This window comes from Dendrobates tinctorius, unplaced genomic scaffold (assembly GCF_039654945.1).
Source record: "Dendrobates tinctorius isolate UK_male_01 unplaced genomic scaffold, ASM3965494v1 ptg000081l, whole genome shotgun sequence".
In the NCBI taxonomy this organism is placed as follows: domain Eukaryota; kingdom Metazoa; phylum Chordata; class Amphibia; order Anura; family Dendrobatidae; genus Dendrobates; species Dendrobates tinctorius.
In genome coordinates, this window is record NW_027361749.1 from 13,710,360 (window position 1) to 13,726,441 (window position 16,082).

The window sequence follows — 16,082 nt, forward strand, 5'->3', positions numbered from 1 at the left end:
GTAAGAGCGACACTGTGCTCCATAGCACCTCAGGTTCACTAAGAGGTTTGATGTGATGGGCAGATATATCATTAATGCAACCTGTGAGGCCGCACAGGTGCTCAAAAGATCAGGGGGCCAGTTTCCACCTCCAAAGCAGGTGGAATTGTACATTATGATGAGCTGTTGTGCTGCTAAGGCTAGTTTCACACTAGCGCTTTTGAGCACAGCGACGGCCTGCGCACGGCCGCCGCTAAGCCCTGCCCCCTGCCGCGCCTCCGCCGGTAGCTCCGCCTACCGGCGCAAGACGCTGCATGCGTCCTGCGTCCCCTATCTTTATCACTGGGGGCGCAGGCCGTGCGCAGTATGCGTTTGGCGACGCATGCGTCCTTTTTTTTTTGAATCAGATCTTTTTTATTAAACATTCAGGAATCAATACAGAAAGAATATGACATCTTATATAGCTAGTAAAATTTACATTGAGAGCAAATATTATTTAAAGGGTAAAACTCTTCCTGTGTAAGAATAAATAAAAAGAAGAAATCTCAAAACACAGATATTTGCATAAAATTGAGCCTATAAACAACATGGCTCCACAAATAAACAAAAATCAAAATTATACATCAGTGCCTCATTTCAGCGGGAAAACCATCCCCGCCAGCCGCGCCACTCCGCATCATATTTCGCCCCCCCCCGCCCCCCACGGATATCAGGTCCAATCCACCCCAGCTCCCTCCCACCGCGCCACTCAAAATCTACTTCGCCACAAAGGGCACTAGACTTTATTTTCACCCCCCAAGCATCCCCTCATCGCAAGCACAACAGCAACTGGTCCAACATCGCATCCCGTACCAGTGCGCCCGAGGGGAGACCCGGTGACTCCATCCATGGCTGCCAAATTTTGTAAAACTTTCTTAATGCATTTCTTTTTAAATAAGCCCCCCTTTCCAATCTGATGACATTATTTAGTTTATTTTTAAGCTCTGACAATGTTGGTGGCATAGGATCCAACCAATGATATGCAAGTATCTTTCTTGCCTGATACAGGATGCGTGCTATTCCCAGGGCCACTGCAGAGTCCGGGTCAACCCCCTCCTCCCACAAATTCAACAAACATAGACGAGGTGACGGTCGTATTGTGATATGGTATACTTGGGCTATGAGTCCCAGGGTCTGCCTCCAGAAATCCCCAATGTGCCCGCACTCCCACATAACATGCATCAAGTGGGCATCATCCTGCCCACACCTAACACATTGTGTATTGGGCCTAAGTCCCATTTTAAATAATAAGCTGGGTGTTTTATATACCCTGTGAATGAGATATATTTGCGAAAGCCGCTGGCACTCAGAAACCGCCATTTTAGGGACCTGTTCTAGAATATCGGACCACTGGTCCTCCGTCAGGGGGCCAACGTCCCGTTCCCACTTATTCTTAGCAGCAGTCAGTGGATATGTCTCCAGATGGGCAGGTAATAATCTTTTATATAATTCAGAGATAAGTCCCCTAGAAGACTCAGATGTAAGTAGCATATGTAGTGTTTGATTATGTGTCACTATCACCGGATTTGTCCTTCTCTGTTTTTCCAATGCATGTCTTAGCTGTAAGTACTGATAAAAGAAGACGTGCGGGAGGTGAAATTCTGTTCTCAATTGTTCAAAACTCTTAAGAGTATTATTTTGCAAAATTTGTGACACCAGATAAATCCCTTTATCTTCCCATCTTCCGAACCCCACCAGCTTTTTGATCTCTTGCAAATCCGGATTTCGCCACAATGGCCACAATTCCGTAGGCCCATTTATCTTCAAAAGAGACTTACCCCTATCCCACACCTTGAAAATCATAGCCAACGTGGGGTATCGTGCCCCATTTATCTGCCGTCTTCCCACCTCCAACCGGCACCCTGGATATTTCCATACCGATCCTTCCCTCACAATATCACCACCATTGTCACACGCCCCGTCTCTACCCCAACCCTTAAGATGTTGCATCTGGGAGGCTATAAAGTATATGAATGGGTTTGGCACCGCCAATCCTCCCTCCTCCTTCCCTCGCTGCAGTATCTCCAAGCGAATCCTAGCCTGTTTTTTCTTCCAAATTAATTCCCGGAATAATGTATTTATTTTTGCAAAAAAGTCCCTACAGATCCACACCGGAGAATTATGTATCAAATATAATAATTGTGGCATCATTACCATTTTGATTAAGTTAGATCTACCAATATTCGACAACGGCAGGCGACACCAAGTATGTACTTTTGCTCTAAATCGCTGCAACAGGGGCTCCAGATTCAGAGCCCGAAAATCCTTCGGGGCAGGACTAACAATTATACCCAGATACCTAAACCTCCGAACTACAGGGACCGGTATCTGCAAATCTGAGAAATCCGCCGGGAGAGGGTCTATCGGCATTAAAGCTGATTTGGACCAATTAATCCGAAGACCAGACCTCAGCCCAAATTCTCGAATGACCTCCATTGCCGGCAAAATCGAGGAATGTACCTTATCTAAATATAGAAGTAAATCATCCGCGTACAATGATATCCTCAACTCCACAGTTCCACATCTGAATCCCATTATTTCTCTGGACTTCCGAATTGCAACTGCCAATGGCTCCACCGCAGTAGCAAATAGCAAGGGCGAGAGCGGGCACCCCTGTCTAGTACCTCTCCCAAGAGGAAAAGACTCAGAGACCCTGCCATTAGCCCCAACCTTCGCCACCGGCGAGCCATACAACAGCCTCACCCAATTTATAAATCTGTGTCCAAAGCCCATTTTCCGAAGTACCGCCCACAAAAAACCCCACTCCAAACTATCGAACGCCTTAGCGGCGTCTAAGGACAAAATTGCTCTTCCCCCCAACTCCCCAGAACTATGTTGAATCCCCAAGTATAGTTTCCTAAGGTTCATAGATGTGGCTCTGCCTGGGATAAATCCCGTCTGATCCTTCTGTATAACAGATGAGATAACTCGGGACATCCTATTGGCGAGTACCTTGGCCAATAATTTAACATCTGTTGATAATAGGGAAATCGGGCGATATGAATCCGGAACCTCTGGATCCTTTCCGGGCTTTAATATTAAAACTATCAAAGCTTCCCTCATAGATGGCGGGAGGACCCTCTGCCTTTCAGCCTCTTCAAATACCTTAAGTAGCTTAGGTAGCAGTAAGGGTGCATAGGTTTTGTAAAACTCGCCAGGCAGGCCATCCATTCCTGGAGCCTTTTCATTTTGCATCTGACCAAGCGCCTCCTCCAACTCCTCCAACAGGATGTCCCGATCCAATGAATCCCTATCGCTATCAGCCAATGCAGGGAGAGAGAGCGCATCCAGGTACTGCTCAATCTCAGTCTCCGTGAGACTGCAATCTGATGTGTATAGTCGCATATAATACCTCCTTATCTCACTCACTATGTCCGCACTGTCTGTCACAGGACCACCCGAGTCCGTTTTTAGCCTATTGATATATGAAGATCCGTCCTGTGCTCTAATGACCGTGGCCAATAAATGTCCTACTCCCTCCCCCTCTATAAAATATTTTTGTTTGAGGAAATAACGTTTATTTGCTGCCGCCGACATGAGGTTTTCCCTGAGCGACCCCTGTGCCTTCTCCAAAGCTTTTTTAGTTTCCTCTGTCGGGTTGAGTATCACCGCAGCCTCCGCAACAGACACCTCCTGGATCAGACTCTGGGTGTAGCGTCTATTTTGGCTTTTCCGTGTGCATATTTCTCTAATATATAAGCCCCTGACATAGGCTTTCATGGAATCCCAGACTATGTGATGATGCAGAGTACTCATTAAGTTGAAAATATTCTAGAATGGCATCATGCAAAGATCCCCCTATAAGCTGGATCCAGAAGGGATTAAGCTTCCAGATAGGTCTAGATAGGGTGAGGGGGTGTCCCCATGAAAGTGTGACATGTAGCGGCGAGTGATCAGATACACTTCTAGGCAGGTAGGCCACCCCTCGTACATATGGGGTCATGAGTGTATTCCCAATGGCCAGGTCTATCCGTGACATAGCGTGGTGGGAGCTAGAGTAGCAGGAAAACTGTCTGGCTGTGGGGTTTCGGACACGCCAAAGATCTACCATACCCAGCTCCACTAACGTTCTAGCAAATGAGGTTGAGGCTGCATCCTCTGATATGTTTCCCGAATGCAACTTATCCAAATAGGGATGCAAATATGTATTAAAATCTCCTATTAGAAGAGTCGGCGCAGGGGGAAAGGAACCCAAAATAGACAAGATTCTTTTTACTGGTTCGACTGAATAGGGCGGGGGGATGTATATGGCAACCAGCATGCGTCCTTTTGACGGTGCGCCGACCTGCGCCAAACGCAACCTGCTGCAGTTTGGTTGCGCCGGCGCACCGTCAAAAAGGCGCATGCGCCGCCAAACGCATACTGCGCACGGCCTGCGCCCCCAGTGATAAAGATAGGGGGACGCATGCAGCGTCATGCGCCGGTAGGCGGAGCTACCGGCGGAGGCATGGCAGGGGCGGGGCTGAAACTAGCCTTAGGGTTCAAATATTGAGCCCTCTTTTGTCTATGTCCGCAGTGTGAGACGTGGATGTCATAGTCTGATCAGAATGTTAAACTAGGAAGCTTGTTTACAGACTTGTACATTTTTACTTAGCCTCAATAGATCAGTGTATGAGTTTTGAATCTACAGTCAGTCTTTTTTTTTTTTTTTTTGTTCTACAGCTTTTATCATTTATCTTGTTTGGACATTTTTTCATTTTAGCAACAAATCACCATATAAATTGAGCCTAAAAGGGGTTGTCCAGTACTAGAACAACCCCTTCTCAATCTAAATGTTTGATGCCAATAAAATAAAAGCTTATGACTCATACTGGATGAGAAATCTGGTGCATTTTTACATTGTCTAGCCTATTTCCAGTATCTTTCACAACATCTTAAGCCAATAACTATAGTTCACTTTTAGTAAATTTCGCAAGATTGACATACCCAAGCCACAACTACTTTTCCAGATACTTTTTAAGCCTGTAAAGTGGCAAAAACCATTAATGTGACATTTGAAGGGAGATAATTCTGGTGTATTTATAGTTGTAACTTTATTTAAAAACACAAAAAAATTTAATTTTTGTGAGCATGAATTTTTGTTTCACTCTTTTCCAGCACCATGTCTTCCCCAACATCCACACCAAGCCGTAGAAGGAACAAGAGGGGACGAGGCAGCAATCCTTCAACTCGTAAGTAATTTTTCCTGCCAGGCCTCCTAATTGTCCAATGCTGCCATTAGTTATATATGACAATTTCTGTATTCTATTGAGGTCTTTTTAGAGGAACATTGTTGTTGTCCTTTAGCAATTAACTTTTACTCCACAGCTTGGAATTTGCAAATGAATTACCGTATATACTCAAGTATAAGCCAAGATTTTCAGCCCATTTTTTTTAGGCTGAAAGTACCCCTCTCGGTATATACTCGAGTCATTGTAGGCGGGGGAGAAGCAGGAGTGGTGGCTGTCACGACATAGTCACCCCCTCCTGGCGCGGTCTCTGCACTTCCTGCTTCTCAGATGGTTTCCTGCCCCGCAGCTATTCCTGTGTTCAGCGGTCACGTGGTAGCACTCATTAAAGTAATGAATATGCACGCCACTGAACTCCCATAGGCGTGCAGCGCATATTCATTACTTTAATGAGCGGTACCACTGAACACTGGAAGGAGCTTACGGTGCTGGAAACCATCGGAGAAGCAAGTGCAGAGAGGCACCAGGAGGGGGTAAGTAGGATGGGGGAAGCCATGGGATATTCACCTGTCCCCAGTGTAACGCAGTCCATTAACGCCGCCATTGAGCCCCATTGTCGGGAGCATCATGACACATGCCGTAAAGCGGCACGCGTTCGCGATGTGCCGTCATTCGGTGACGGAGCCTCGGACGCGGCCTGCAGCGTCTGAGGCTCCGTCACCGCTAGCGCAGATTCATCTGTGCTAGCGGGTATAGCATAATGCGATCGCGTTATGCTATACCGTTAGCAGCCCGTCAACGCTATGGCGCATTGTACAGTAGTTAACCTAATTATCTGACCATGTCTCTCCACGCTCTATTACAAAGCATTAGAGTATTGGAGATGTCTGCCTTATATGGAGGGTAGCTGAAGCAAAAGTTCTGGAAAATCTTGTTTTGGCACCGTGTTCACAATCTGTTCTTAAGTTCTGTGCATTAAATACTATTTTTGCCCTAAGCAAATTATTTAATTTGTGTCCTTAACCCCTTCACGCTATGGCTATTTTCTATGGTTTTTTTTTTTTTCTGTTTCTAAAAGCCCTAACTTTTTATATTTCTGTCAATATAGCCATATAAGGGCTTGTTTTTGTAGAGTACCGTATTTTACGCTTTATAAAGCTGGTTTCACACTAGCGTTTTTTAGCGCTGTGCTTCGTGCGCGTCCATGCGCATGCGTCCTGCGCCCCTATCTTTAACATGGGGGCGCATGGTCTAGCGTATGCACGCGTTCGTATGCGTTTTCGTGTGCATGCGTTTTTTCTCGTTCGCCTTATTGGGGGACACACAGACCATGGGTGTATGCTTTGCTAGGACTGACACTAGGAGGCTGACACTATGCACAAAAAAAGTTAGCTCCTACTCCGCAGTATACACCCCACCGACCTGCACCAATTTCCTCAGTTTAGCTTAGTGTCAGTAGGAGGTGGACACGGGTCTTTCATTAGACCCATATCTACCTCGTCGTGCGTCGTTCCTTTACAGGTTCTACGGAGGGATACAGAGTGAAAAGTCACATCTGTACTCCCACATGGAGTCTGCGAGTACGGCGTGTACTGCCACCCCGTATCCTTGCAGTTCTCTGCGGCAGGACCAGCCAGACGGACGCCGACACCAAGACGTGCCAGCGACTCCAGGGGTCCTTGTCGCCAGTCTCCCTCCCACTCGCCTACCAGAGCCTGTCGGTTGGATGAGACGCAGGACTTCTTCAGTAACGGATCGGGGATGGGTGAGTATAGATTTTTTTTTTTAAAATTTTTATTACCTGGCTGCTCATTCCCGACGGACAGGGGGCCTCTTCAATGGCACAGGGATGCTGTCATGTCGGACGCTGTTCACACCACAGCGTCCGGCAGGCAGAGGTAGTTCCACCTCCAGCCACTATAGCCTCAGTGGCGCCGGCTTGATCTTCAGGCTCTCGGGGGTTAATCCTGCTGGAGACCAGGTTGGAAGGTTAGTCACGCCCACGGTCTTTAAATAGTCATACTGACATATGGGCGTCGCCGATTATAGCTTGTGTTTTCATACCAAGTGGTTCCGGTCTGGAGTGGAGGTGTTGCAGAGAGAGAGATTCGTATCTGGTGTCGTATGATCCGTCGTTATCCTTTCTCCTTCCCATATTTGTGTTTAGTTGTGCCCTGTTCACATTACTGTATATTCCTGTGTGTGTGCGACGCAGTGCAGTTTAAGTTCTCCCTGTCTGTCTTATTTGTGTGGGAGCTTTGGTGGTGTGTCTCCTCACTGGGTGGAGGGTTAAGTGCAGGGCTGAGCAGGAGATAAGGAAAGGGTGGAGGCTCAGGCATTTGCACCTTCAGCAAAAACCCTGGGTTGAGGGTCAGACAGGGTTTCCCCTAGTGAAAGGGACACCACAGGGGCCCCGGGTATTTCTGCCTTAGTTGTCCTAAGCCCCGCGTGACATTATAATCGGCCCACATTTTTTCAGGAGTCCATGGATCCCATGGATTCCATGACCCGCCAGTTGGCGGCGCTGTCCTTACAGGTCTCCGAGTTGAAAGGGGCAGTTCAGCAGCAGGGCCTGGTAGTAGCAAAGGTGCAAACGGCATCTGCAGGTATCGGTGCAGAGCCGAAGTTTCCGCTGCCAGAACGATTTTCAGGCGATCGCAGCAAATTTGTCGTATTTCGGGAGGCCTGCAAATTATACTTCCGCATGCGGCCAATCTCCTCAGGTAATGAGGCCCAGCGAGTAGGGCTGGTGTTGTCATTACTGAGTGGTGACCCCCAAGCATGGGCATTTTCCTTACCAGCTGACTCTGCTACATTTCATTCGGTCGATAATGTTTTTTCTGCCCTCGGGCTCATTTACGATGACCCTGACCGACTGGCTCTAGCGGAATCTAAAATCCGCGCCCTCCGCCAGGGGGAGCGCTTGGCAGAGGACTATTGTTCGGAATTTCGCCGCTGGGCTGTAGACACACAGTGGAATGACCCAGCACTGCGGAGCCAGTTTATTCATGGGGTATCAGGGAGGGTGAAACAAGCCCTCCTGATGTATGAGACTCCGGCATCATTGGAGTCTGCCATGAGTTTGGTGATACGTATTGATCGCCGTTTTCGCCAGGGGGCACAGGAGACGCTACCTCTGGGGGAAAGCAGAGGTGCAGGTGTGGTTGAAGTAGATGAGTCCCCTGAACCTATGCAGATTGCTGGCGTGGCACAGGTTCAGCCTCGCGCTCCGGGATTCCGGAAGCCCGGAGCATGTTTCTACTGTGGTAAAAGAGGTCATTATGTTAACGTTTGCCCGGTACTACCTAAGAGGGTCACATCGGCGGAAAACTGTTAAGCTCAGAGGGTATGGAGGAGACCCAACTGAGCGTATGCATATCCTCCATGATGGTATCTCAATGTATGCTCCCTGCCAAGGTTATTATCGCCGGCAGAGAGCTACCTATATCAGTGTTTGTGGATAGCGGTTCCGCTACCAATCTCATAGATGAGGAGTTTGCACACACCGCCGGGTTTAAGATCGAAAAACTTCCTCACCCCATACAGGTGGTGACCATAAATGCTGTTCCACTCCCTCAAGGGGAGATTACTGAGTTTGTGGCAGAGGTGAAACTCCACATTGGGGTCCTACATTCTGAGTCGGTTACATGTAGGGTCCTCCGTAATCTCCCAGCTCAAATGGTCCTGGGTTTTCCATGGCTGTCCAGGCACAACCCGGTAATTGATTGGAAAACTCAGGACATAGTGCAATGGAGTGGTTTCTGCCAAGACAATTGCTTGGCCACATGTGTGTCCGCCGTGACGCCCAGCCTGCCGGAGGCTTTGCAGGATTTCGCGGATGTTTTCTCTGAGAAGGGTTGCTCAGAACTGCCTCCACATAGAGCCTATGACTGTGCGATTAGGTTAAAACCCGGGGCCAAATTACCTAAGGCCAGGATGTTTAATATTTCTGGTCCTGAGAGGCAAGCTCTGAAAGACTACATCGCGGAGAGTCTGAGCAAAGGACACATCCGGCCTTCGTCCTCGCCTGTAGCCGCGGGGTTTTTCTTCATTAAGAAGAAAGATGGGGAGTTACGCCCGTGTCTGGATTTCCGAGAGTTAAACCAGATTACTATCCGTGATCCCTACCCAATGCCGTTGATCCCGGATTTGTTCAACCAGGTAGCGGGGGCGAAATGGTTTTCCAAGCTGGACCTCAGGGGGGCGTATAACCTCATAAGGGTCCGTCAGGGGGATGAGTGGAAGACGGCGTTTAACACTCCTGAGGGTCATTTTGAGAGTCTGGTTATGCCATTTGGGTTGACCACCGCGCCTGCCGTTTTCCAACATTTTATTAATGATGTATTTGCTCATGTCCTGGGGAGATTTGTGATTGTATACCTGGATGATATCCTCATTTATTCTAGCGATCGGGACACTCATTTGGAGCATGTTAGGCAGGTGTTACAGTTGCTCCGGGAGAACCAGCTCTATGCTAAGCTGGAAAAATGTTTATTTTTTGTCCAGGAGTTGCCCTTTTTGGGATATATTGTGTCCGCAGCCGGTTTTAAAATGGACACCGCTAAGGTGCAAGCAGTGCTGCAATGGGAGAGGCCGGAGAGTCTGAAAGCACTCCAGCGGTTCCTTGGGTTTGCGAATTATTATAGGAAATTTATAAAACACTTTTCGACTGTCGCCAAACCGCTCACGGACATGACAAAAAAAGGGTGCCGATCTGGCGAACTGGCCTGAGGTGGCTATACGTGCATTTGAGCGTCTGAAGAATAGTTTTGCTTCAGCCCCCATTCTGGTGCAACCAGACGTGTCTAAACCTTTTGTGGTAGAGGTTGATGCGTCGGAGGTGGGAGTGGGGGCAGTACTGTCTCAAGGCTCGTCCTTGAGCGAGATGCATCCATGCGCCTACTTCTCCAAGAAGCTGTCGCCGGCCGAACGGAATTATGATATCGGCAACAGGGAGTTGTTGGCCATCAAACTGGCTTTTGAGGAATGGCGACACTTCTTGGAGGGGGCGGCTCACCAGGTCACAGTTATCACCGACCATAAGAATCTGCTCTATCTGGAGTCGGCCAAGCGTCTGTCTCCTAGGCAGGCTCGCTGGGCATTTGTTTTTTACTTGTTTCAATTTTCTTGTGACGTACCGTCCCGGGGCTAAAAACACCAAGGCGGATGCTTTGTCTAGGTGTTTTCCGGGGGGAGAACCTCGGGAAGAGCCGGTACCCATCCTCCAGAAAGGGGTAGTGGTCTCGGCTCTCACGACGGAGGTAGAGGCGGAGATTGCCGAGGCCCAAGAGGAGGTACCACCAGGACTTCCCGCCAACAAATCATTTGTACCCCTGCATCTTCGGCTTAAGGTGTTGAAGGAACACCACGATTCGGTACTGGCTGGTCATCCAGGGGTGAAGGGCACCTTAGAGCTGGTATCGCGTCGTTTCTGGTGGCCCAAAATCCGGCAGGACGTGGTCTCGTACGTGGCAGCTTGCATCACGTGCGCTATGGCTAAGTCACCCCGAACCCGTCCTGCTGGCACGCTACAGCCTCTGGGGATACCCAATAGGCCATGGACAGAAATCTCCATGGATTTTATCACTGACTTGCCAGCCTCGGCAGGGAACACGGTCATCCTGGTGGTGGTTGACCGTTTTTCAAAGATGGCGCATTTTGTGGCGTTGTCTTCTTTGCCCAATGCTAAGACGTTGGCTCAGGTATTTGTGAAGGAGGTGGTCAGACTCCACGGAGTACCATCTGACATAGTATCTGATAGGGGTACGCAATTTGTGGCAAGGTTTTGGAAAGCTTTTTGCTCAAGGTTGGGGATCAAGTTGTCACATTCATCGGCGTTTCATCCACAGTCTAATGGACAAACTGAGCGCATGAACCAAAATCTAGAACAGTATTTACGATGTTTTGTGTCCGACAACCAGGAGGAGTGGTCTACTTTCCTTCCTCTGGCCGAATTCGCGTTAAATAATCACCGCCAAGAGTCATCAGGAGAGTCTCCATTCTTTTGTGTGTACGGTCAACATCCTCAGTTTTGTACCTTACGTCAGGGTGACTCCGGGGGTGTCCCGGAGGAGGATCAGCTAGGAGCCCAATTGTCATCAGTCTGGAGGCGGGTGAAACAGCGTTTGTTGAGCATGAGTGCCAGGTACAAACGGGTGGCTGACAGTAGACGCGTGCCAGGTCCGGACCTGTGTGTGGGTGAATGGGTGTGGTTAGCTACGAAGAACATAAAACTCAAAATTCCATCTTTAAAACTGGGTCCAAGGTTTATTGGGCCTTTTAGGATTTCTGCCATCATTAACCCAGTGGCTTATCGGTTGGAACTTCCTGCGGTGTACAGAATACATAACGTTTTTCACAGGGCTTTATTGAAAAAGGTGGTAGGCTTGGTGGACACGACGCCGATGCCACCTCCAGTCATGGTGGATGGCGATTTAGAGTTCGAGGTCGCCAAGGTAGTGGACTCTCGAGTAGTACGCCGTACTCTTCAGTATTTGGTGCACTGGCGGGGGTATGGTCCGGAGGAGAGGTCTTGGGTTCCAGCCTCAGACATACATGCGGATCGGCTGGTCAGTTCTTTTCACCATCGTCATCCGGACAAGCCGGGTCCTATGAGTCTTGAGGGCCCTGGGGTCCCTCGTAGAAGACGGGGTACTGTCATGTCGGACGCTGTTCACACCACAGCGTCCGGCAGGCAGAGGTAGTTCCACCTCCAGCCACTATAGCCTCAGTGGCGCCGGCTTGATCTTCAGGCTCTCGGGGGTTAATCCTGCTGGAGACCAGGTTGGAAGGTTAGTCACGCCCATGGTCTTTAAATAGTCATACTGGCATATGGGCGTCGCCGATTATAGCTTGTGTTTTCATACCAAGTGGTTCCGGTCTGGAGTGGAGGTGTTGCAGAGAGAGAGATTCGTATCTGGTGTCGTATGATCCGTCGTTATCCTTTCTCCTTCCCATATTTGTGTTTAGTTGTGCCCTGTTCACATTACTGTATATTCCTGTGTGTGTGCGACGCAGTGCAGTTTAAGTTCTCCCTGTCTGTCTTATTTGTGTGGGAGCTTTGGTGGTGTGTCTCCTCACTGGGTGGAGGGTGGAGGGTTAAGTGCAGGGCTGAGCAGGAGATAAGGAAAGGGTGGAGGCTCAGGCATTTGCACCTTCAGCAAAAACCCTGGGTTGAGGGTCAGACAGGGTTTCCCCTAGTGAAAGGGACACCACAGGGGCCCCGGGTATTTATGCCTTAGTTGTCCTAAGCCCCGCGTGACAGATGCGGGCGCTGCGGTCGCATGCAGTCGCCCTACATCTATAGGCACACCATGCTCTTTTTTGCTGGCCCCTTGAGAGCGGCTTGCGGCTGCGGCGTCCCCTTCTTCCGACCTCCGCGCCGACCCCCTGCTGACAGGCGGCCGCCGCAACTAATTTAGGCCCCGGCTTCAGTTCGGGCCTACCGCTGCGTCGCGGCCACGCCCCCCGCCCCTTTCTTCTAAGCGGGCTTCTCTCCCGCTCTTCCCAGGCCCTCCCACCGCCTGTCCTTCACCTGCCCAGCCTGCTATTGGCTAGAGGGCGGTGAATTTTAACCCTGCGATGTGCTCCGCCCTCCCTCCTCTCCTGGACGCACGCTCTTTCTCAGGCAGGCGCCATTTTACCAGCCTGTTAGCCGGACACCAGCTCGTCACCGGATCATCTTCTGCCAGCTGGTTTTTTCGTTCAGGAGGTCTATCGGCCGGATTTCGCTCTGACCTGCATCCACTGACAGGTCGCAGAGCATCGCTTCTGGGGACACAGGACCGTGAGTAGCTCTGCACTGCAGACTGACCCTTCTCCACCCTCTGTCCCCCAACCTTCTGGCATTACCTCAGCTTTTCACTATGTCTACCTCTAAGTCTGATCGTACCCGCTCTACTGCCCCCCCCCTGCACTTTAGTCAAGTTCTTTGCATGTTCTTCGTGCAATCGCAAACTTCCCTCAGGCCAGTCCACTCCCCTCTGCCTGGATTGTAGCAACCCAATTCAGCCTGACGCCGTCCAGGAGCCATCTACGGCTCCAGGTGAGAGTGAACCCCCCCCCATGCCTGGCTGGGCCTCCTCGCTATCTCAATCAGTGGCAGACCTCACCAAGGTGTCTCAGTCCCTGGTGGCCGTTCTTGATAAGTTGCCCCTGGACTCTTCAGCAGGGCCAAGCAGGTCCCAAATTGTTCCATCTGAGTCAGCCAGCGTTAGTCGCAAAAGACCCAGGCAAGATGCCCAGCCGGATTCCTCTCCTAGTCCCATCTCACCGCATAGCCCTTCTCAGCAGCCTCCCTCTCGGGCCTCCTCTCCCGAGTCAGATGAAGTGCTTTCGGACAGGTCATCTGAGGGGATTTTAGAGCTGGATTCAGACCAGGATGCAAACATGAAGGTCACAGTGCAGAACCTCATTGCAGCGATCCATCATACTTTCGATATTCCTGACTCCCCTGAAAAAATCCACAGATCAGGAGGTTTCGTTCAGACGGGCAGAAACTCCCTCCAGGGTTTTTCCTTTCCATTCCGAGTTTGGGAAGATTTTTACCAAGGAAAGAGAGGATCCGACCAGACGCTTTCAAAGAGGAAAACGTCTAGGCGTACTCTACCCATTTGCTAAGGAGCTCACGGACAACTGGTCGGCCTCTCCCTCGGTGGATCCGCCCGTGTCCAGGCTTTCCAATAACACGGTTCTCCCGCTTTCAGGCGTGGCGTCCCTAAAGGATTCTAATGACAGGATTATAGAATCCCTGGCGAAGTCTGCCTTTGAAGCGGCTTCAGCGGCTGTGTGCCCAATCTTTGCTTCATCCTGGGCAGCAAAGGCCATAGCCACGTGGGCAGACGACCTTCGTCAAGGCGTCTTAGATAAGGCGCAACCGGAGCGTTTGGCCGATCTCGCCAATCAGATCTCCCTTGCTGGGGACTATCTTCTTTCCGCTTCCTTGGATGCCGCATCCTGTGCAGTTCAGGCGTCAAGCAACGTAGTTGCAATTCGACGTCCAGTTTGGCTAAAGGCCTGGCAAGCGGACTTGTCTTCTAAAAAGTCCCTCACTAACTTGCCTATTCAGGGGGTGCGCCTCTTTGGGTCCCAATTGGACCAGATTATTAAGGACGCTACCGGAGGCACGAGTTCACTCCTCCCTCAGTCCAATCCTCGCAGACCTCCACTAAGGCGTCAGTTTCGACCCTTTCGGACTTTCCACGGTTTCAATACGGCGGACGACTCCTCTAGCCAACAGAGACCGCAGGCTTGCCAGGAGAGAGAGAAAGTTTCCTTCAGACCCACTCCTTCCTGGCGATCCCACTCTTCTCAGAGCAGACCGTCCAGATCTGGATCTGGACGGTCTACTTCAGCATGACTATCGTCGGACAGGTGAGGGGCCTTTCCAATCGGGAGGCCGATTTCCTTCCTTCAGGGACGTTTGGCTGGCCTCCGTAGAGGACGCTTGGGTCACGGAGGTCGTATCCTCAGGATTCAAGATACAGTTCGTCTCTCTCCCCGGGATCGTTTCTTCGAATCCCGGCCTCCAAAGGATCCAGCCTTGATCCCGGGGTTCTCTATGGCTATCGCCTCTCTCCTCAGACAGCACCACTACCAGCTCGTCGCACTGCCCTTCGGTCTTGCCACCGCTCCCAGACTCTTCACGAAGATCGTGGCTGCGTTGATGGCTTTGTTGAGAGTCAGAGGTCTCGTTCTTTTCCCGTACCTAGACGATATTCTGATCAGGGCTCCCTCATTTCAACAGGCTCACCAAAGTTTGTCAATCGTCCTGGACACTCTTTCCGATTTCGGGTGGATCGTCAACAGGAAAAAGTCCTGTCTGGTTCCTACCCAACGCCTGGTCTTTCTAGGCCTTCTGTTCGACACTTGTCGGTCAAGGGTCTTTCTCCCACAAAAGAAGATTCTCTCTCTGCAGCAGGAAGTACGATTGCTGCAGATCTCACGATTCCCGTCCCTCCGTACAGCCAGGAGGGTCCTGGGAAAGATGGTGGTGGCGATAGAGGCAGTTCCCTTTGCCCAATTTCACACCAGACCTCTCCAGCAGGCCATTCTGTCGAAGTGGAACAGGTCGCCTCGGTCCCTGGATCGCCCTGTTCCTCCTTCTTACCGGATCAAGCGGTCCCTCAACTGGTGGTTGTCGTCACCTCTCATTCTATCGGGTCGATTCTTCCTTCCCATTCGCTGGCAGATGGTAACCACAGATGCCAGTCTCCTCGGTTGGGGTGCAGTGTTCCGAAACCACACTGTTCAGGGTCGATAGTCGGATCGGGAATCAGTACCGATCAACATTCTGGAGATTCGAGCTATCCATCTTGCTCTCGTTCACTGGGAAAGGCTCCTCAAGGGACTGCCAGTACGGATTGAGACAGACATCGCCACAGCGGTGGCATATGTCTACCGCCAAGGGGGAACACGGAGTGTCTCAGCCCTGGCGGAGGGGTCCAAGATTCTTCGTTGGGCGGAGATTTCCGTTCCGACAATTTCCGCGGTGCACATTCCCGGCGTAGACAACTGGGACAACGATTTTCTCAGCCGCAAGGGTCTCGTGGTGGGAGAGTGGTCCCTACATCCGGAAGTGTTTCATCTGCTCTGCCTTCGGTGGGGAACCCCGGATGTAGACCTCATGGCGTCTCGCCTCAACAGGAAAGTCCCACAATTCGTGTCCAGGTCTCGGGGCCCTCTGGCAGTGGGCGCCGACGCCCTGGCCGTTCCTTGGTCCCAGTTCGACCTTCCCTACCTGTTCCCTCCTCTGCCTCTTCTTCCCAACCTGTTGAAAAAGATCAAGGCAGAAGGAATTCCAGTCATTCTCATCGCCCCGAATTGGCCCAGAAGTTCTTGGTTCGCGGACATTGTCAACCTTCTCCCAGACGCCCCCTGGAAGCTTCCAGACAGAAC

General features: G+C 50.5%; 1 protein-coding gene across 2 annotated transcripts in view; it reads left to right on the top strand.

Annotated features, from left to right (window-relative positions):
- The window catches only part of MCM4 (minichromosome maintenance complex component 4), a 52,980-nt gene that overhangs the window by 5,781 nt on the left and 31,117 nt on the right, over window positions 1-16,082 (top strand). For both annotated transcript variants that reach the window (XM_073583777.1, XM_073583778.1), the window contains exon 2: window positions 5,116-5,189. In XM_073583777.1, the coding sequence (XP_073439878.1) occupies window positions 5,116-5,189 (74 nt within the window). The remainder of the gene's footprint in view (window positions 1-5,115; window positions 5,190-16,082) is intronic.